General features: G+C 45.7%; 1 protein-coding gene across 2 annotated transcripts in view; it reads left to right on the top strand.

Moving 5' to 3' along the window:
* The window catches only part of lnx1 (ligand of numb-protein X 1), a 34,883-nt gene extending 13,094 nt beyond the window's left edge, over positions 1 to 21,789 (top strand). Inside the window, exons 3-11 of one of the 2 annotated variants that reach the window (XM_053431172.1) lie at positions 9,193 to 9,440; positions 11,589 to 11,747; positions 13,866 to 14,074; positions 14,221 to 14,643; positions 15,780 to 15,914; positions 17,930 to 18,107; positions 19,024 to 19,270; positions 19,910 to 20,068; positions 20,786 to 21,789. In XM_053431172.1, the coding sequence (XP_053287147.1) occupies positions 9,193 to 9,440; positions 11,589 to 11,747; positions 13,866 to 14,074; positions 14,221 to 14,643; positions 15,780 to 15,914; positions 17,930 to 18,107; positions 19,024 to 19,270; positions 19,910 to 20,068; positions 20,786 to 20,921 (1,894 nt within the window). In that variant the 3' untranslated portion in view covers positions 20,922 to 21,789. Of the gene's footprint in view, positions 1 to 9,192; positions 9,447 to 11,588; positions 11,748 to 13,865; positions 14,075 to 14,220; positions 14,644 to 15,779; positions 15,915 to 17,929; positions 18,108 to 19,023; positions 19,271 to 19,909; positions 20,069 to 20,785 lie in introns of both variants that reach the window. The other variant, XM_053431171.1, reaches the window with a different exon arrangement.
* Positions 21,790 to 22,011: the final 222 nt, after the last annotated feature.

Below are 22,011 nucleotides of genomic sequence, written 5' to 3'. Positions count from 1 at the left end.
CCTCCAGGTTTTCCCTGCTCCCTCTTTCCACTCATCTTTCTCCCTCAGCTCTTCCCTTTTCTGATGCCTTTCAATGCAGGATAACCACAGTGGTAAAAGTGAGAGCGGCTGCAGTGTGGCTGGCTCACACAGACCATATATTGGCTGTACACAGGGTTTAGATGGGACTAACAATGAAAGAGGAGAGTAAACACTGCTCTGTGATGAAATGCTTAATATGGTTACTGACATTTTACTCTGTCAGCACCAACCAATACAAACGTTGCAGCGGCTCAGAGGACAGCACCTAGATGGTGATATTTGTTTCTTCCTGAGACTCATATACACTATTCCCTCCCCCAGCCCACACACCCTCTTCCTGATAATTAAAGCACAGTGCCATAGAGCATTAATGATTAATCCACGTTCATTTCTGGGCCCCAGCTAACATGTCTTAAGCACTATGATTAGCTTAGCTTCCGTCCCTTCAGCCCTCATCTCTGAGGTGTTTGATCACAGAGAGCCGAGCGCAGCCCCGGCACCCCGGACATCTTCAGCATGGACGCATCCTAACAAGATTAGCCACCCGCCTGCCACGCATTCGCCGGGTCTGAACAACACCAGTTATTGGTTTATTCCAGTTTCCTCTGTTAGTCTGAGGCAGAGAACCTCTCCGTGACCTCTTCGGCCCACGTAGCCGCTCTGAGTGTGGGGAAGGCTTCACTAATTAGACTTTTGTTTGGATTAAATATTAATCCGTGCTCTGTGGTGAGGCAGCCCCCCCCCCCCGTCTTATTGTAGCTGGCAGGCCAGAAATACAGGCCTGCCAGGCTGGAAGTGGCTGAGAGATCAAAATCGACAGGCTACTTCCTACCCTCATCAACAACCCGCACAGCTCTGGAAGGAGATAATATTTAAATCAGCTTAATTATTTGATTATGCGATTTACACTACGGAGCACATTCGGCTGCTCCGTCGTGGGAGTATTTATGTGCACAGTACACGGAGTCAACAAGAAACAACAGTGTGAAACAGTCAGCACTGCACGCTTAATAAAGCGGGAAAGGAAACATGGGGCAAGGACACATGTAGAGGACACGGCGATGTGTTTACAAACAATCAGAACCAATGTATTAATCAATTAATACAATACACTTTCCATAGAACAAATGACACGGTACAACATGTTTTACATGCATAATTGCAGTGTGCACGACGCATGTGTAAATACACATTCACATGAACGCGGATGAATTATGCATTTATTCATTTATTCATGAGAGAAGTGAGCAGCAGGTCAATGTGTTCACTTGAGCAGAGCCGTCCTCTCAGATGTGTTTCTGTTCAAGCCCAGATACGGCAGCACAAGCCAGGAGAACAGGTGCCAGCATCCAGAGAGGCTTTAAAGATGGGCCTGAGCACTGCATGTTGTTTTTTATCAGTCAGTTTACTAAGCTTGGATATATTGTATTTGTTAATCAGCCCCTTTTTCTTTGACAATTCTTATTTTGGGAAAAAAGGGTTTTGTCACCTTGCTGCCTCTGGCTGCCTCAGACTCTGTCTGCTGTTGAGGGTTTTTGAGGCATGACATGTTAAACATGGAATATTTACTGCCTCCTCCTGTCTGCAGCGGGCTAATCTGCAGGAGGGGTTCCGTTTGAGCGGCCTGCAGAGCAACGAGCCAGTGGGGTGTAACTGACAGCAGAGAGGAGAGCAGTGTGGAGTTAATCTCTCACGTGAGCGATGCCCTGCTGAGTGCCAGGGCTTTGGGTTGGGCCGCGTTTCAGGCTGTAGTACCATGGCACGTGGAGGTAGAGAAATCGGGACAGTGCCAAGGGCTGGTGTGGCATAAAGTGAGAAATATAGGCTAAAGGGTGCCAAGAGCAATGTGTGACAGCAGCCTCGTGGGGATTCTCTATGATCATGTAGTGTAGTGTACAGGGATTTACAGTCAGAGTCGTCTGCACTTCAGTGAGAGGACTGTACACAAAGTACTTCACAGCAGGATGGAAAGCTGCCACAGTTGAGGTGGACATATGTAAGGTGCATTAGTAAGCTGAGATCCAGCTCAGCCAGAGCGCAGTGATTAAATCTGCTGGAGTATCTCCTGTGCTCTTCTCTGTTGACAGACGTAGTGTGAGATTCCTCTCTTGGATGAAACCGGACACTGACACAATAAATGCTGCATAAACGAGCTTCCTGCCTGATCATGGGGTCAGGACTCAACTGATGATTGTACATATTGATTGGCCGAAAAGTCATGACTCAGTGTTGGGGCTCTTTCTAACGGGCTGACTCGGCTGAGACTGTGGTGGCTGGGAAGCCTCGTTTGTCGTGACGCACTGACGCAGGAAGCATGCCAAACCTGCCGAGCCTGCCGTTGCTGGTGGAGCACAAAGGAAAGTTCAGACACAAAGACAGGATTTGTGTGTTATGAGTCTCCAGCACACATTCGCTTTTGGTTTGTGTTTGCATCGTGTTTTTTTTTCCATCAGGCTGTAAGAAGTCACACCCAACTAAGCCTCGCCTCTTACTTCAATTTAGCAGATCTGTCTTTGCAAACAAGCTTAGCGGAAATTTCCTCTCAGGACCGACAGAGAGTGTCTCCTCCAGCTCCTCATTGGATTACACCGCACAGCAGGGGCATACAATCCACACACCACCACATCCCTTGATTCACACTCCTCTAGTTCATCATTAACTGGATTACTCTGTCTGTCTTTATGTCGCTCACTCCCCTCTCTCTGTCTCGCCCTCTCTATGTATGTGATGTACAGTACATGTGACCTAAGTAAATGGAATTGAAAATGGCATGTATACAGACTTATGAATATCTCAGAGAGCTTCACATTACAGTCACATTCACCTATACACTGCTTATATACACACTACATTCATACCCTGCCGACACAGCCGTCAGAAGGTAAATTGAGGTTTTGGAATGCAGAATGGAGTAGCGAGGAATCAAACCGCCCACCTTGTGGTTAGATGATCCTCTCTGCCTCCTGAGCCACAGCGCAAAGTGTTTGACAAAGTAATAATTGATCCATTAATCTAATCAAGGAGTAAATTCAGTCCTTAATCAAGGTAAATTAAAGGATTGCACGCAGCACCGGCAGTTGTTTGGCTGCATTGTGTTTGTGCATGTTAAGGCCTCAGTATGCTTCTCCGAGTCCGTTGCGGAATGACGGACGGACAGAGCGGACGGACCCTTTTTGATTTATAGTTCTACGAGCCTTTTTGTTGTGAAAACAATTCCCCGCCAGAACAGTAGATGGCGAAACGGAAGTCGAGCTTAGACAAGCCTACCTCATGAGGTATATAGAAGAAGTCCACGCTGGTTTATTTACGTCCTCCCGGCTCCTCACACACAGTGAACGATGGTAACAGAAAAAGGATGTTGATGACGCGACAGTTTTTGCTGAATAAAGTGACAGCCAGCGGGTCAAAATGCTTTTGTTATCGTGTCTTAGCGCAGCGGTTCCCCGGTCTTGTTTCCAAACTGCGTTGCTAATTCAACAGCTGCAACAGCTTGAAGCTACACGGAGGCAGCTAGCTCCCCCCCCTCAGCTTCCACACACAGTCAGCACGGACACCCGATACTAGCTACTACCAAGTGTTTGCTTCTAACCTGACGGTGTTTGAGAAACAGTGTCATGAGAGCCGTGGGATTAAAGTCAGCGGGTTTTTGCGCTGTTCCCACCGCAGTTAGCATGGTGGCTAGCCCGCTACCCCCGTTATCAAAGTTCGTTATAACCGTATGTGACCGTACACACATGCTGTAAGTGCTCTAACCAGCCACCGTCAGTCGGACACACTTGTCACATTAATCATAGAGTCGTAGTTGTGATTTTGGTTTATTGTGATGTAGGGAATGGAACAGGAAGTTTCCATTCCGAAATGCTGGCGTTAGCGGACCAATCACAGCCAAGTGGTATCCGTGGGCTGTCCGTCATTTCGACGTATAGTTAGAAAAATGAGCGCGGCACGAAAAGCTCTCCGAGGAGCCTCGGAGAGGCACGGAGAGGGCGTTCCACGTTGGAGAGGGCGGTCCTATCTGTCCGTGTCCGTCAAAACGCAGAAGCATACATTGGCCTTTAGGGGCCACAGGTGCTTCCTTTGGTTGTTGTTTCCCCTGCTCAGACTGGTGTAGAGCAAGTTACTCCTTAATGGGACTTAGCCAAAGGCTATTCTGGACAGACAATCTTCTCTCATGAACTCCATTCCAGTATCAGCTGGATTAGATGATGAGTAAAGCCGGGCAAGATTGTTTTTCTTGCATTATTCGAGAGACCTGGGAAATTTGTTAGAGGTGGGAATAATTGAAAAAAGTTTTCTCAAATGAAGACGGAGTTGGGGTTAGGATATTTTGTGCTTAATCTAACAGATGACTAATAAGTCATTGAATATTGCAGCAACTGTGTCTGTGAATTCCCATGTTCATTGCTCCTCGAAGAATAAACTTTCACACACATTCTCTCACTTTTAAGATCTTCCCACGTTCTTTTTTCACACGAGGAAACCTCCCACATGTCACACACACTTTCTAAACATTAGTCCATGAGAAAGAAAACCTGCCGGCTACCACCAGGTACACTGTGAAGACACTGTCTGGGGTTTCTGGTGTATTCTTTAAGAAAATCTGAATATTGTCTGCCAGAGTCTGAATCTAATGTGTGGTGATGCTTTCAAATGAATAAGTCAGTATAGGAGATTTCATTTTATTTGTGTAGTTCCAAATCACAACATTCATTATCTGACAGTGGAGAGTAAAAGATCTGTCGACTCAAGCTGCGGATCATGCAGAGGTCAGCCAGCTACACCCCACAGAGACACTTCAGATTCCAAGCCAGTTAGAAGATTACAGTGTGCAACACGTCCGCAGCACCTGAATATGTGCACCCAGACAGAGCACAGGTTCTGGATCTGACTGTCTGACCTGGAATTGGAGGTAATTTGGACTGTGTGCAGAGTGTGGCCCAACACAATGTTGGTGGCAGTCAGGGAGCGGAGAGGGTATTTGGGTTAGTAAGGATAATCCACTCACCCCTAAAGAGGATTGGAGAATCTCACAGGCTTTGATGAGTCGTGAGCTGGTGTTTATTTCACATCGCAAGAACAAGGCTGTTTGTGTCACAGCCAGGGTGGCCTCCGCACGACCACCGTGTCACTGCGAGCACCATGGGTATATCGTTATTGAGCTGGAGAGAACGTGCAGGAGAGGAGGAGGAGGAGGAGGACATGGAGGAGTGCTAAGCATGTTTTGGTGTCTTTGCTCCTTATCGCGCCACAGATCCCGGGGTTTAGAGAGATGATGTGATAACCGAGGCTGTGCTGACCAAGACAAGGATACTGCAGCGCTAATGAGCATCCTCTAAGCTCAGTGATCATCCCCTGAAAAAAACGATGCTTCGATGCTTATGCAAAGGACAGCTTTTCATAAGCACTCAGACGTCCATCTTTGCACACAAAAAATAATGTTTGTTTTGCGAGAGAGAAAGAGAGGGAGGATGAAAATAAGAAGGGAAAGTGAGCAGAAGTGGAAGTCTTTGCGAGCGCTTCACCTCCGCTGCGTGCAGACTTAATTGGCTCGCTTACCTCTGCTCTCAAAGCTCCAAGACCACCCTGGTGAGGAAGACAAGGGCTTTCTGTCATGCTTGCCTGCCTGTAACCTCAGCCAGCACACACTATGCCCTTAAACATTAAAAGTCTAAGCAGCTGAAATATGTCTTTAAGGCATCTCCTATTCCCCCAGAGGAAGGAGATTTTAATTACAGGGAGACAAACCTTCTAATAAACCAGTACCACAATAAACAATGGCTGTGCTGCTGCTGCATCACAGACTCTGCGCTGCGATGGCCTTTATGCTTTTCTATGACTTATCCCTATAGGTGGGACAGCTCCAAATATACATTTAATTCATTTTTTAAATAATTTTCACTCAGAGAAATAAAGACTGTAAGACCCTGCAGAGTCAGAGAGCAACTCTGACTCAAATTATTTGAGCAGTGTGCATTAATTAATACCTGGAAACCAAAAATGTTGGGTGGTCTGTAAGATTTATTTAACTGAACGAATCTGTATTCAACAGTGTTTTCCCATCTCCACTAACTGACTGTGGTTTCTCATTTTCCACTACTCTCGACGAAACAGGGGAATGTTGTCTTAAGTTTTCAACTCCATGTAGTCAGTAGACCAGTAGTGCCGTCTGAGAACCTATCAAAGGTGTGTGTGTGTGTGTTTGTGTGTGTACTTTTTGAGGACCATTTTGTTGACATTATGAAGTGAGGACATTTATGGGAAAGTGAGGACAATTTGGCCCTTCTGAGGGTTTAGGCTTGGTCTTAAAGTTGGTTAGGATAAGCTTTAGGTAAGAGTCAGTTTTGTTCCATGTTAAGGACCTTTTCCTGTATAAACACTGACCTTCTTAGGACCAGTAGACCTTAATAGGACCAAAGCTCAGTCTTAATGAGGTAAAACACCATGTCGGAGCTCCTGGTTAAGGTCGGGGCTAAGATGTGAATAGTGGTTAGGGTAGGGTTAGGGTTAACCATTAAAGGTAAAGGTTAGGAATACATTTTGCTTGTGCTCACCACAATAAATGAAAGTGAATGTTAAGTCCTGATAAAGACAGCTTAGCAAACGTGTGTGTATGCACATGCATCTGTTTGGGGTGTCTCGTAGCCTGGATGCCAGACGAACTTAGCCCCGCCCACAACATTTTAGGTCGGGCGGTTCGGTCTGGAGTCGCTCCGTTGGGAAAAAATTATGCCCGACCGGGCCAATCAGATTGTCAGGGCGGGCTTTATACGATGATTGACAGATGATCAACGGTAACGTAATCAACCACGTCATCAAAGTGCCCTTGGGTTGAATTCGTTTTCAACAAACATGCCTGCCGCTGGCGAGCTGAGATGTGTAGATGCTGCCATTGAGTCTGTTTTAGAAGACATCGACAGCGCATTCATTTTGAAAGACGAACACAGAACGTGGAGGAGACGCCAAAGCACCGCGCTAATACCTATCGCCCCGGCGCTTGGCTGTTCACAACGGACACTGAGGCGACGCTGAACCGACGGGCAGCGCTAATAATATCACCCGTTGATCCAGTAGATCGCTGCACGGCTTTGTGCCAGTCACACCGGAGGCTGAAGCACCGCGCTGCGCCAAGGCTGCCTCGCGGTGCTTCAGCCTCCGGTGTGACCGGCACAAAGTTTTAACATGGGAGTGGATGGGAGCCAGCTGTTATTTAAGGCTTGGCGCTGCGCTGAAGCGTCCGGTGTGAACCCAGTAAATAACTCACAATGCGTTGCTTAGCATACGTCACATACTACGTTGCTCTGATTGGTTGTAGGTCTATCCAATTGAGCGAAGAAGAATTTTACTTCCTGGTCAGTTGAAACACGCCCCATAATCACAGCCCAATGGAGCGGTCTCAGACTCACATTCTGACTAGAATTGTGAGTCTGACAACGTCAGGCTAGGTGTCTCGTCCTTTCCCGCTAATAATCTCTGCAGCCACTTGAAGACAGTTGTGTGGGCACCAGCCTTCATGCTGCATTCAGCTCCAATTCCTCTAATTGATGCTGAGTGACACGAGGAAAGATTCTGCCCCTTCCACGCTGCAGCGCTGCCCTCGCCTCTGCTGATGATTGAAATATTGCTCTATTCAACCACTTCACTCAGTTAAGTGGTGTGTTGGTGCACGGACATGCTTGATAGCATTCAATTTGCTAACTGAATCGATGAACTACAATAACTCAGAAGGGGCACTGCCCACACACAGGTACACACACGCAGAGACACATGCACTGTATGGCAGTGTTATGTTACAGAGCTCACAGTGGGATCAACGGGTTCTTCAGCTTTGGGTAAAGCTGAACCTAAAGGAGAGCCTGACTTGTGAGATGTGAAGCCTAGTTCAGGATGAGAAGATTCTCCCTGTGAAATATATATGGACAGAATGTAGGACCCACCAGGACAGCTCTGTTTTTGAAGAGGCTCCATCTTGTGATGTGATGATGTGTGAAGCTCACTGACTCTCACCAGCTTGTAGTCTTGTTTCCTTTGTGGCTCAGCAATCATGGCCACCGCTTATATAAGAGTCAGTGGTACCCGGCCCATCTCACAGCACAGGAGAAAGGATGCTGCTCCCTCTTGTTTTTTCTGGGCTACTGTTGAAGCAGAGCCTGGGTTTGATCCAGCTCATTAAAACCCAGTTAATGTTTGTGCTGATGGCCCCGCAGAGACAGCCGGAGAGACAAGCCAGTGTTATTCCTGACTCGGATGAAGCGTCAGCTCAAAGCCTTTATGGCTTACAGATGGAGGAAAAATATTCTCCAACAGTACAATACCCTGCTCTTTAGGGATATCTTTAATTCACAAAGAAACATTCCCGACTTAATATTGTCAGTGTGAAAAGCCTTTTATGGCGTGAATCAAAATACTGGAGAGAGAGAGAAAGACGAAAGAGAGAGAGACCTTGTCAATGTTGTGGTGATGTTGACAGCAAGAAGACACCTACATCTTGGGAATTTGTTTCAGACGATCTCAGTTTTATATTCAAATGTTGTGTCAGTTTCCAACCCTCTCCGCCCAGTAATGAGTGTTTTCTTACATTGGTGTTCAATCATCTGTCGCAGACGCTCACAGGCGATGCCGCAGAGAACAGCCATCCTAAACGTGATCCAGATATAGTTTTTTTACGAAGAAGGTGCTCAAGCAACAGAAACTGCCACTTTTTCTTTTTGAGTGTAAATATGACAATCCTCTTACGTTCTCAGCGAGCTGCTGTGTGGGAAACATAATACGCCAACATTTGCTGTTGCGGTTGCATGGTATGGTGCAGAGGTTCTGTGTGAGTGTTAAGGTCAGAGAAGCAGCCTTTGTGTGGAGGCAGACTCACAGTAGAAGACAGAGGTCGGCGTGCAGGAAGCCTCAGGCTGGAGGACATGCTGAAATCTGCTCACATTATTTCTCAAGAACACGACCTTTTCCTTCGATGTTAACATGAATTTGTTGACTGTCACTCTACTGCGGTAAGCGGTGCAGCTTTTTGTTTTTTGGCCTTTTCGACATGTAGTTCATTACAGGATGTCAGCATGCTATGTCACATCGTCAACGTCGCCATTTCATCAACATGTCGGGTATTAATTGCACCATGCCAACTGTGTAATATGAGTTTGAGAGTGACCTTCTGACCTCTGTGCGCAGGTGTAAAGGGGCCTCTCACTATGGGCTCTCCGCCGACAGGAAGCGACGCTCGCAGGAGGGCGAATGCACCGACAGCACATCGGAGCTCACCATCGCCACGCTGCCCAACGATGGCCCCACCTCCGCCGCTGTGGCCCTCCTGTCTGATGACCCGGGTCTGGTTAACCCTGCCTTCGACCCCAGCATGGAGGAGAACAGCCAGTCAGGCAGCACGACCAGCCTGGCCGCCCGCAGCAGCTCCAAGAAGAGTGAGTGTGAGTGGGCGAATGGATGTTTGTACTTGTGTGTGTTTGTGTGTGTGGTTAGTTCGGTCTTGCATGATGTAACCCTGAAGTTATCTGTCGAGTGAGAGAGAGAGAGGGAGACAGCTAGAGGGAGTGTGTGTTAAGCCAGAATGACAGATTGAAAATCAATAGAGAGTGGAGAGCTTTCTAGTCACAGTTACATAGTCTCCCGGTCAAAACCTGATACAAGTGATCTATGTCCAAACGTACATTAACGCCCGCAGACTCTCCACATACAGCCCAGCCACTTGTTCACCCTCGAACACAGTCTTTGTTTTCCCCTAATGATCTCTGATAGAAATCCTATCAGCCAATTAGCTATACTGCCTTGTTTTTTCCACCAATCCATAAAGTCTCTCTGTGGAAAACAGAAGAGAAGCAGAGAGAGAGAAAGTCACGGAGAGGGCAGGTACATTATGTACTCAAGAAAAGAAAAAAAGGAAGGAGAGGTATGTTAATACCGGATGACGTGGTCGCAGCTTTCCCTCGATCTCTCCCACCTGTGAAACCAGGAAACGGTCACGGGTGTTCTACGCTGGCCCTCCATCGCTTCCCCCACGCCCTAACGTGAGAAGTGGGGACACCAAATGACGCTGCGCCAGCACATTAGGCTCGGCCGGCCGAGTGCCCACCACCACCACCACGAGCACCACTACTGCTGAACAAGCTGTCAGCTCCAGAAGCGGCTGGGGCTTTTAAAGAGTAATGTGGCTGTCAGGAGCCCTTGCATCTCCCCGAGCCCACAAAGAGAGGGAGGGGTGCTGCAGAGGCTCGCTGCCCTGTGCTCAGTGCAGCAGGGCCACGGCGGCTGCCTCTCCACTGCAGCCTCCTGTTGCCCGTCTGTCTTTTTCTGAGAAATGCAAAGTACCAGACGAGAGTCTCTCTAGGAGGGTCTTTTTTAGACATGGTCATTAGAGTCCACCGCTTGTTACATCACTGCTGTGGTTATGCAAGCATGTAACTAAACTCAGCAAAGACTGGATTTATTAATCAAACAGCCACTGGTTAAAAACAGCTCCACTCTCCACAAAGAGGATGCTCTATTCGGTCTAGCTGAAAGCTGCTCAACAAATAAACCTCTGAACAAAAGGCTGAGTCGAGGCCAAAAACTCCTCCTTCGTTTCAGTGAGACCATTGCGATGACACATCAGATCCTGCTACGACGTGCTCCAGGAAAAGACACAAAAGAACTTTCTGACCAAAAAAGCAGGCTCAGCTTTTACCGTGTGGTGCCTTCTTTAAAAAAGTTACTTTACATACAGCCCAATTTCTTTAGTTCTGTCTTTACGAATATCATCGCTTTTACTTCTCCTTCTTCTTTGATCGGTGTATTGGCAGGTGGCAACCAATGTCAAGATGCATTACTGCCATCTACGACAAATATCACTGCTTTTTTATCAGTTATATTTATTCAGGCTAATGAGTCACGTTCCTTTGCATAGGAGGGTTGCTCGTGGAGCTATACGTGTTATTATCGGCCACAGCTACCCTGTGACCCTTAAAGGACAAGCATCATAGATACTGGATTTATGGATGGCTGGATGGATGGATGGATGGATGGATTGATAATTTTTATTGACAAATATGCTGGGTATGTAGGTATGAGGAATTAATGTCACTTGAGTTATAGCCAACTCAGTACATCCATGATATTTACTTACTACAAGTTATATTATTCACAGCCTATGTGGGTGCGTTGCTATTATATCGCACTACCAACTGCCAATCAGGAGAAGAGCATTAAACTGACAGAATATAAAGAGACAAAAGACCCACTTGTAAAAACAGTGCTTCATATCATTACATCAACAGACAGCTGAAAATTGACCAAAGTAGCAAAATCATATTTCAAAAACACAATGTTTTGGCATCAAGTAAACCTTAAAACTCATGGTTATATTATTCAGACGGGATCATACAGGTATTTAATATCCTTACCTGAACAGATCTTATGAGGTTTTTCCATTCAGGAGTTTTTCAGTCCTAATGGTCTTTAAAGCCTGAACAGGCATGTCATTGGCTGTGAGGAGGCAGATCCAGACATGTCCGGGCATGTTGAGGCTGAGGTAATCTATAAAGTGCCTTTCTCTCTCTCCCATGTCTCCATTGCAGTCAGAAATTTTGACCGATCTTCTGTGAGGAGCCGCTCCTTCAGGAGGTTGAACCGGGCATTCAGTGTCCTGCGGAGGACCAAGAGTGGCAACGCAGTGAGCAATGAGACGTCCGAGGAGAGAGACAATGCCAGGAATTCCACTGGAATTCCACAGGAAGGTATGGATCGAGCTCTACACATCTGTTCTCTTACTTTTTGTGATGTTTCTTGATTAGGGGATGTCACTGCTGAGTCTGCACTTTACAGTCTTAGAAGAGGATACGAGAGAGACACAAAGAGAGAGAGACAGAGAGAGAGAGAGAGTGCTGAACATGCGTGCGTCCTTCTAAATGTGTGTATGTGCAATGTTACCTTGGCTGTACAAGGATGGGGACACAGCTTGGAGCCCACAGCGTAACAGTAGCATATGTTTCTTTAATAATTCAGTGGCAGATTGCGTAAGTCCACTGGTGCATCACTACAGACGGGTCAGGAGGGAGAGTGGTAGCCTCAGGCACTCTGGACAGGGCGGGTCACTGGAGATGGCTGATGACATCCTCCATCCCTCGTTTTCATCCTCTCCATTCTCTCTCCAATCTCTTCTTCTCCACCTCATCCTCCCTTCTATCTCCTCCCCTTCTCCCTCCAGTTGGGGTCAACAGGTGTGCACCAAGTAGATGGAGTAGTCCACGGAGGGAGCCGTGTTCTTGACATGTTAGATCCATAGGATTTTATGTGGAAGAGAAAATATGCTTGAGAGATATTTAATGTAATATCCACAGCAGGACCCTCATGGTATGGTAAAGTATTCGGGAATACAGCCAAGTATCCAAGCGCTTAATGTTGGAAGTACAAGTGCAGCATGATGAGAAGAGGAGAAGGAATGTGGTATTGCGTAAGAATGAAGGATGACGAACGATCAGGGACTAGATTATTCTCTGTGGCCATCACTGTGGAGGCTGAGAGGATAGATTAAATATTCATTGCGTTGCCTGCTGCCGAAGACACCAAGATAGGCAGAGAGGATGGAGAGTGAGGTACACTCTGATCAGCTGCTATATTAAATGGTCTTCAATGTGTGGACTGATCCATACAGGAAAAAATGGAGGGAAGGGTTAGCAGATACATTAAAAATTAATTGAGGAAAAAAATAAAGGCAGAGTAATGTCCTCGTGGACGAAGGAGGGTGGACAATAAAGAGAAATGACAGGATGAGACAGAGGTTGAAAGGCTGTGGGATGGAGAGATGGAGGGGTTACATAATAGCTGCAGATCTCTGTGGTAATGTGCTCTCCACCCTTGGAGCAATCTGCTGTGATAAAGACAAAATATTGACTTTGGAATGGAGAAAGTGCAGCGTGAGTAGAAACGACGACTGAGGCTACGGAGTGAGAGACTCAGGGGGAGGGAGACCACTGAGGATCAGGGAAAGGGAGAGATTTCTCATAACCAAAGAAAAAGAAATGCAATAAAAACCTTCTCTATAATTTATTGGCAAAGGCTGTTGGCCAAAACCGTCAGAAAGATCCCCACCCACTTCCACATAGGCCAGTCCAGGATGTGTCATTCCAGTGGTAAGCGGAATTCACCACTGAGCGTGACGGGGGCGCGTGCACGAGAAGGTGATAGAACTGGCAGACAAGTAAACGTTTCTCAGAAACATGAGGGCCGTATGCTTAGAGAAATATTCTTCTAATTAAATCCTGTATTGATTGTAGAAGAAAAATCTGGTCTATTGATTGCGTTTAGTTTAAAGAATTAGCTGCAAATGCCATTTAAAATTGTTTATATCATGCTGTGACAGCAGTTCAAAACCTCGGATAGATATATTGTAATAAGAAAAACTAGAAAACACATTTCTATTTAACATTGTTGTAGTGCACTGGTTGAACTATAAAAAAAAAAAGCTTGTGTGTATTATGGCTTTAGTTGCATCCCCACCCAAGTAATAACTGTGGAAATGTGAAATTGCGGGTTTTCCCAAGCATACTTGATACAGATGTATATGACTAATCACTAAAACATCAACCGGTATAATCAGCCAAGTAAATATTCCCTTTTGGCTTGTACAAGTTTGTTTAACTAACCTGAGGGAGTAGGGACAGCTGGTTTCAGCGCTGATCCTCTCCAACACAATCTCTCCCCCTCTATGTGTCCCTCTCTCACTCTGCAACACTCACTTCATCTCCTACTTCCTCTCCTGTTTTACTTGGCGGTTCTTCAAATGTAGTTTCTCTTGTCATTATGCGGTGAGATAATGATCAGCTTTTTCCTTTCTCTCGTATCTTCTTGTTTAGTGCTGGCTCTTCCTCAGCTCCATCACCTGATCCCTGATGGAGAACTTACCAGTATTAAGATCACGCGGATGGATCCCTCAGATCCGCTGGCTATCAGCACTGTCGGCGGCAATGAGACCCCCTTGGTCCGCGTCCTCATCCAGGACATCTACAGAGAAGGTGTCATTGCACGGGACGGACGTCTGCTGCCCGGGGACATGATCCTGAAGGTATTGATACATTTATGAGTTATCACGCTAATAAATAAACAAACAAACACCAATAACAACAAAACCTCCTTGGCAGATGTAATTACAGTTGTATCCCATTTCAATAAGAAGGAATCAATGTGGTCATTTATTTCCTCCTCTCTCAGGTGAATGGCATCGACATCAGCAATGTACCCCACTGCTACGCCGTGGCGACCCTCAAGCAGCCGTGCCAGCTCCTCCGCCTAACCGTGCTCCGAGAGCAGCGCCACCGCTACCGCTCGCACTCACACAGCCACCTGCATGGGCACGGCCACGATGGCGCCGGGGGTCACCCATCTCATGGAATACCCCAGCATCCCTTGAGGGATGACAGCATCCATGTGGTCCTGAATAAAAGCACACCAGAGGAGCAGCTGGGCATTAAGCTAGTGAGGCGGCCAGAGGAGCACGGAGTCTTCATCTTTCACCTGCTGGAGGGCGGCCTGGCAGCTCGTGACGGACAGTTGTGTGTTGGTGACCGCGTGCTGGCCATCAACGGGCACGATCTACGCTATGGAGCACCAGAACACGCTGCTCTGCTTATCCAGGTCGGTCAGCAGAGGTCAAGGGAAAGTCGGTCCTCCTTTAAATGAATCGATTTAACTAAGACAGCAGGTCTGAGCATTTTATGGAAAGTTCATAGTTGTGACACTCAAATAAGTCTGCATGTTGTTACAGACTACAAACAACACTGGGCTCTGTTCTTACCCGGGGTCTCGGAGGTATTACAGATAATTGTGATGATTTGGGCTAATTGTGTTGTACTGTGCTGTTGTGTCTGCACTCACTGCAGTTAATGGTATTTAATTGTGGCGATTCCCTCATGGAGTGGACCATGCAGCTGCCTCTGGTTCCTGGTTGATGCCAGTCAATGGTGGTGTGTTTGTTGCTAATCATGGTTAATTGCAGAATGTTTGTGGCCGACTGTGCCGAGTCTCTCGGCCCGCAGTTCCTGTCTGAGCAGTCTGACTGGCTCTTGTGAATCTCTGAGGAGCCAAGATGGCCTCTCAGAGACGGCACGCTCTGTCAGAGATTAAGAACTGGCAGGGAAGAAATTAAATTAGTCCAACTAGGGCAATAATGGGCTGTAGCTGGCTAATTCAGGAGTCAGCTCTGTGCAGCCGAGACCAGGGGAAACCTCAGAGAAATGAGAAAGGGGAGGGGAGGGGGGGCAGCCAACTCATCTGTGGGTCTGCTGGAGCACTTTGATTTAAATGTGTGAATGAAAGTGGGACTGGCAAGTTCAGCGGTGGGTCTTTGAATTGCAAAATAGGCCACTAATTGGTGGCAGTGAATTTAAATTTTCCTTGATATTTTTGTTGAAGGGCTGAGTCACCCAAACTGAAAATATCATACTTTCATACTGAGACTTTATGTCTAATGATATACGTGAATAATTTTGTATCTGTAATGCTGCAATGACCACTTTAAATTAAATATTTCTGGTAAACGTACTTGCTTGTATTTGCTTTCTGGCAGAGAGTTTGATGAGAAGACTGATGCCACTCCGTTCACTGTGACTTTATCCATTATCCAGTTATGTGTAGCTTAATATTAAGACTGGAAAGGCTGTAGCCTTAAAATACCAGGCAGACATAAGATTGGTGAACTTGAAAGAATGCTTATTGTCTCAGTATCATTTGGCACTCATGTCTGATCTCTGTTGTCTCTGAACGGTCTCCAGGCAAGCGAGGAGGGCGTCCACTTCATAGTGTCTCGTCAGATCTGCCTGCCAACACCAGACATCTTACAAGAAGCTCCGTGGGGCATGGATGGTCCCCCCCCATATTCCCCCGTGGATATCGAGCAAACACTACTGGTGAGCAGCGCATACAGATACACAGAGAAAAGCTTTGTTCCCCCGTCTCCCCTTCTCCTGATAAATATTCCCTTTCAGGTGCAAATGATCCATGGAGGTAGACTATTATTCTCCCATCAAAGCATGTCATTCAGGCAGTACAGCAGACTGTCTTCTGCTAGCACAGAGCTGTTGCATTCATATCAGCCATCTTTCACCACAAAGAAAGAACATCCCGTCACCCTGCAGGATTAAGGGTATCGTCTGCCATCCTCCAGCAACAGCTTTTCTCGGGCGAAGTCAGCTTCTGTACATTACTGTCCAGAAAATGTATCTCCAGTCAAAACACTACGGGCTTCACAGAGTTCAATGTTGTGACAAAAATATCTTTGATTGATTGACACTGCTCTCACAACTGATGGGTTAACACGATGCCAGAGCAAGGAACCAGAAACAGCTAGCGTTGCTGCGTCCAAAGATAAAAATAACTTACAAACGTTGGGTCCAAACAGGAGATTGTTTGGGTCAGACATGTTCACAGCAACAGGAAAATGTCCTGAACATTCAGGCGAGTGGAGGTGTCTGGGTAACGCATGCAGGAGGCAGGACATTACTTCTGCTGCAAAGCCCCATTTTTGTGTACAACACGACAAGGGGTCTTGCAGAGGAATTTGGGAAATGGTGGCAGCAACTTACTCTGACATTTGCATATTTGCACATCCAGTCCCTCAGTACATGCCTGAAAACAGCTTAAAAAACACCTAATTAAAGGTCACTGTGCCCAGCATATAAACCCCAACAAAACCTTGTGGTATAACCTTTGGCTTATTTATGTTTAAACAAATGCGATGTAATGAATCACTGCAATTACTAAGTTTTACTGGAGCTGTTTCTCTGTACCTCGGGAGTGCAATGCAGGGCTAAGCCACCCAGGTGATGTTTTCTGTATTGACACATATGTACATGTCAGAGGACTCCGTTTAATGTCACCACTACTTAGGTAGTTTACCTCTAAACTTATTGCTGGAGGCAAATGTTACATAAGATGAGTCTCTGACACTATCGTAGCCCCCATTACATGTTAAATACACTGCACTACAACCTACTTCATATTGCGTTGGAAGGCAGTTACGTGTGGATGGTGTTTACCCAGCGACACCACATTCGGAACCACGTGACCACAAGTGCTCTCCCCCTGCGAGCGCTGCAGAAACGTGTGAATGCAGCACATTAACAAAGCAGCGCACACTACGTCCCATCAACCTCAATGTGTCCGTGTGTTTTCATTGCGCTCCCTCGCCCTCCCCCATCCAACACACACTCACCCGGAATATCTAACTCACAGCCTCGTTCTCCAAACCATGACGTCTCTGAATTAATCAGTTTCTCTATATAAAACGCGGAGACATTATGAAACGGCTCTTGAGCCGCCTGATGTTCCACTCTAATAACCACCATATATATACATTACCACTTATGCTAATGAGGTAAATCATTAATTAGCAATCACCTCTCTGTCATTGGACTCCCTATAGCACTCATCACGGGTGGTTTTCATATGAATTCTCCAAACATTAAGGGGCTATCGCAGGTCCCAGAGAAAACAGTCCTTATTAATATGCAAATGTGCTGCTGTAAAATCTAATCAGTTTATATAGTCTGAAGGTGCCCTTGGTGTAACAGTTGAGTTCATGTCATGTTTTGGTCTTGCGTTGTAGTGTTTATATGAATATGAATACATATAGAAAGACAAAATATGTACATTTACCAACACATTTGGACCATAGAGTATATAAATATATATATATATATATATATAGAGAGAGAGAGAGGGAGAGATTGGGACATAAAGAAAAAAGTGCTATGTGACTTTAAAATTGTTTACATTTCAGTTCAGTGACATTTCAGTTCAGTGATATTCAAATAATGTCAAATCATAATGTCCATTATCTCAATGTACTTTACAGAGAAAGGTCACGGCCTTACAAAACTGGAGATAACAGCCATTATTAATTTGCCACCTTTCCTGTGTGAAGGACTCTTGCCAGAAGCCCGCGTGCTACGAGAAGACAGTTACTCTGACGAAGGAGCCGTACGACTCCCTGGGGATGACGGTGGCAGGGGGCATGTCCAGCCGAGGGTGGGACCTCCCCATCTACGTCACAAACGTGGACTCGGATGGAGTGGTGGGACAGGAGGGCTCCATTCGAAAAGGTAAAGTCAATCACTAATGAATGTCTTGTTTCATTTTATTAAAAACCTTTCCACTTAATCCTGGAATTATCAGACTCGTTTTTTTACTGTAAGAAGTGTTTTGTTCCATGAAAAATTATTTTTGTGAAAACATTTACTCACTGTGGAAGGTAGTATTTGTTCTGTGTGATTGTCACATAACACAGGGGTGTCATGGATTTCAATTTGGTGATGAATACTGTGTATATAACAGAAATGCTGATTGATGAACACTCTTGACTCGTGTTTCATTATGAAGGTTATTCATCCAGCAGAAAACTCGGAGGAGCTGCTGCGGTTCAGCGCTCCACAAATTGGCTCTAACACGCCTAAACAAAAAACACAAACACACATTAGCATCGCAGTGCTCAGGGCCGACTGTGAATTTGTGTAGAGTACTTGATCGGAGCAAAATCACACATAACTGGATGTGATTGCAGCAATCTTTATATCCGATAATGCATTTTCCATGCAGGGGAGTGAGAGATTTGCTAACTCCCACATATCCATCTTAAAATATCCCCATATTAAGCCTGTCATTACCCTCCCTGCCCAGCTGCAGAGGATGTCTCTGTTTGTCTGGTTATGAAATCTGGTTGTGGTTTGTTAAAAACTATTATTTTGCATTTGCAAATCCATGCAGTGTCCTTCGAGTTGTTTACTAGCGTGTTGGACCGAGCTGTCTGTTTTTCGTGCACCACTTTCATGACCGGGAGCCTTTTTAATGCACAGGTGGCGCTTGGTTTCTATCCCTTTTGTGTTCCAGCAGGGAAGCTGTTGAATATTAAATAGGCAGATGATGAGTCCCTGTCCTGTGAGTTTAAAAAAAAAAGCTTATTATCGAGGCAGCCAACCCGGGTGGATGATGAGCTGTGCTGTCCACTCTCTCACCCCACAGGTGACATCCTGCTAAACGTGAACGGGCTGGATTTGACGGGGGTGACGCGAGGCGAGGCCGTGGCCAACTTGAAAAACACCACCTCTCCTGTCGTGCTCAAGGTCTTAGAGATGCGTCCCCCTGAGGAAAGCCTGCAGGAGTGCACGTTGCCGCCTTGCCTCACACCCTCACCCACAGATAGCACCAAGAGTATGCTGCCCAATGACGACTACTCCCCACTGTGGGTGTCATGGCTGCAGCTACCCAGGTGAGCATTCCTGAATCCACTTCATATTCATTTTTCTACCTTATCTCCTACTACTTTTGTGCCCAGTATAATTGACACCCCCAGACTGGTTCCTCTGACCTCTGCCAGATGGTGCCAGGTAACATTTTGACAGAGCCAGCTGGGAGAGAATACTCATTATACTTTCACTGCTCTTATATCAGCTCAACTTTCTTTCAGAACTTTCACTCAGATTTTAGCATATGAATTTATCTTCACAGTGAAATAAAAATGTGCTCATCCTGGAATTCCATCCTCCAATTGATTCTGAGTTACAACTAAGTACGAAAACGACCACGGGAACGTGGTCTAGACCAGTGGAGCGACTAAAAGGATTTGAATTAAATTTTCATTCAGCCCTGGGCTCTTTGTATGAGGGTGACATAGAAGTCCCATCAGTCTCATTGGATCACGTCTTCTGAGAGGAAAAGCCTTATCATTCAGCTCATGAGAGCTACCAGGCCTTTATCTCCTGAGCAGAGCTGGTTTCATCAGCCTAGCTACAGTTCACACTCAGTATGGATACACAGTGTATATATATATTTATATATGTATATGTCATGTACGTTAAAGGTGGAGTTGAGAGATTAGTGTTTTAAAGCTCCCTCTTGGCTCACGCAGGCATCTCTACTGCTGCAAAGACATCATCCTGCGGCGGAGCACTTCGGGCAGCCTGGGCTTTAGTATCGTTGGAGGTCAGGAGGAGGTCAACTGCAATCAATCCTTTTTTATCCGCTCCATCGTGGAGGGGACGCCAGCCTACAATGACGGCAGGATAAGGTATTCAGCCTATATCACCTCTTATTGCCCATGAGCAAAATTATATTGACCAGCTTCAAAAAATTGAATTGCTAAATAACGGTATCATTAAAAAAAATATAGTGTATATGGATCAGATTATTTCTTTGTACTCTAAAGCTGATTTCAGACACATACTTGAAACATTTTCCTTTCCGAAGTTTATCTTTCATGTATATGGAGAACGCAGCAGGAGATTCTCTGGTCAGATGCTTTCACACGGGGGGGGGGGGCGGGGGGGGTGCAGCATGCAGGACGCAGGGTCACTTGTTTTTGTTTCTATCAACACCAGCATCGGCTCCTATTGACAGAAAATCTCTAATCTTCTGGTCTTTCCAAGTTGACATTTGTCGATGGCTTCTACGTGTATACATTCTGTGTGTTAGAAACGTGATTGATGTGCCCCATTTGCTCACGTGAATCCTCCGATAAATCTCTATATGCTGTATTCTTACATAGGCTGATTCGGACATAATCCAGAGTTTTTACCAGGCGATGAAAGGAAAGGATCCTGAGAATGTCCACTGCAACGGAATCAGACACTGACCTATCAGGAATAGGTCCTCTCCAGATAATTTAATTAAATTATATGGAGCTCAGTGTATGTCTGAAATCAGTTTGTGTATTTAGCGGACCTGTGTACATTTACATAACCCTATATTAAGCTCATTGTTTCAATGGGGATCTTCCTCTGTGTAGGTGCGGGGACATCCTACTCGAGGTGAACGGGAAGAGCACGTGGGGGATGACCCACACAGCGTTGGTGCGCCTTCTGAAGGAGCTGCGGGGCAGGATCACCCTGACCATCGTCTCCTGGCCAGGCAGCCTGCTGTAGCGGCACTCCGAGCACTGACCAAGGAACGTGGAAGGCAGAGCTTTAGACTGGTCGACCACCATAAGCCTGCTGTGTGGGAGAAGCTTAGAATAGTGCTGTAGCTCTACGGATATCTCACAATCTGAACGGACAGCTGAGACTTTGCCAGGAGTTTGCAGGGGGACAAAACAAAAAGACTGGATTGTTACCAGAGGTTAACTTGTCCCTCGGAGAACGCAGGGCCGGGAGAATCCAGGCCGGAGGCGCCTCTAACAAGGATGTGGGGTGGTATCTGTTTAGGGGACATTTGACATTCTCTGGCACATCATCCAGCGAGTGTGGGTGGATCAAGAGAAGACACAACACATTGCCAATTCCAGTAGTTATATATTAGGGTATGCGTTAAGTTGGACTCACATTTCTTGACTGTAAATGTTGGGTGTCTATAAAAGTACTGATCCAAGCACTTGTAATACGTTTCTTTTTGTTTGTTTGTGGTATGGCCTTTAAATACAGGCTCCATTCTGTTTTTCCGGACAGTGGTTGTCATCATCTGTTGACCTGAGGACACGTTACCAAGTTGTCGTCAGTGTTGAGTTTATTTTTTATTTTATTTCAAAAGCTATGGCTAATTTATCAAACCACTTGCAAAGAAAATTAAAAAAAAAAAAAAGATCAATGTGTTCATAACATGTTAAAAAAAATAATTGACATTGTGGAGGCCTTACTTATTTTCTTACTTTTAAGAAAAAGAGCTGACTTGGTTTCTGTGTATCAGTGGATGGTCTGAGGTCCGTCTACTGTGGTTCTATGTGTCACGCTTCGGCCTGTGTAATATATCTGATGGTATATTTGGTTAAATGATCAATAAAGTCATTGTAAAAGAAAACCAGTTTGAAGCACTGTTCACATAGCCTCCTCCAGAGCTAGTCGACAAGCAATAAAACATTTAGAAATCTTAAAAACCTCAATACATTAAAAGCTATTACATCACATTCATATTTTATACAATGTACAGTTCTCTTTACTTTCTCTGATAAAGGAAATTATGTAATTCAGCTAGAGACAGCGCTATTTTCTTACATTCTAAAAAATTGCCTCAGGACAGTTT

This window comes from Pleuronectes platessa, chromosome 9, assembly GCF_947347685.1.
Source record: "Pleuronectes platessa chromosome 9, fPlePla1.1, whole genome shotgun sequence".
Taxonomy (NCBI): domain Eukaryota; kingdom Metazoa; phylum Chordata; class Actinopteri; order Pleuronectiformes; family Pleuronectidae; genus Pleuronectes; species Pleuronectes platessa.
The sequence above is the reverse complement of the archived record's forward strand: the minus strand, read 5'-3'. Positions and strand labels throughout refer to the sequence as shown.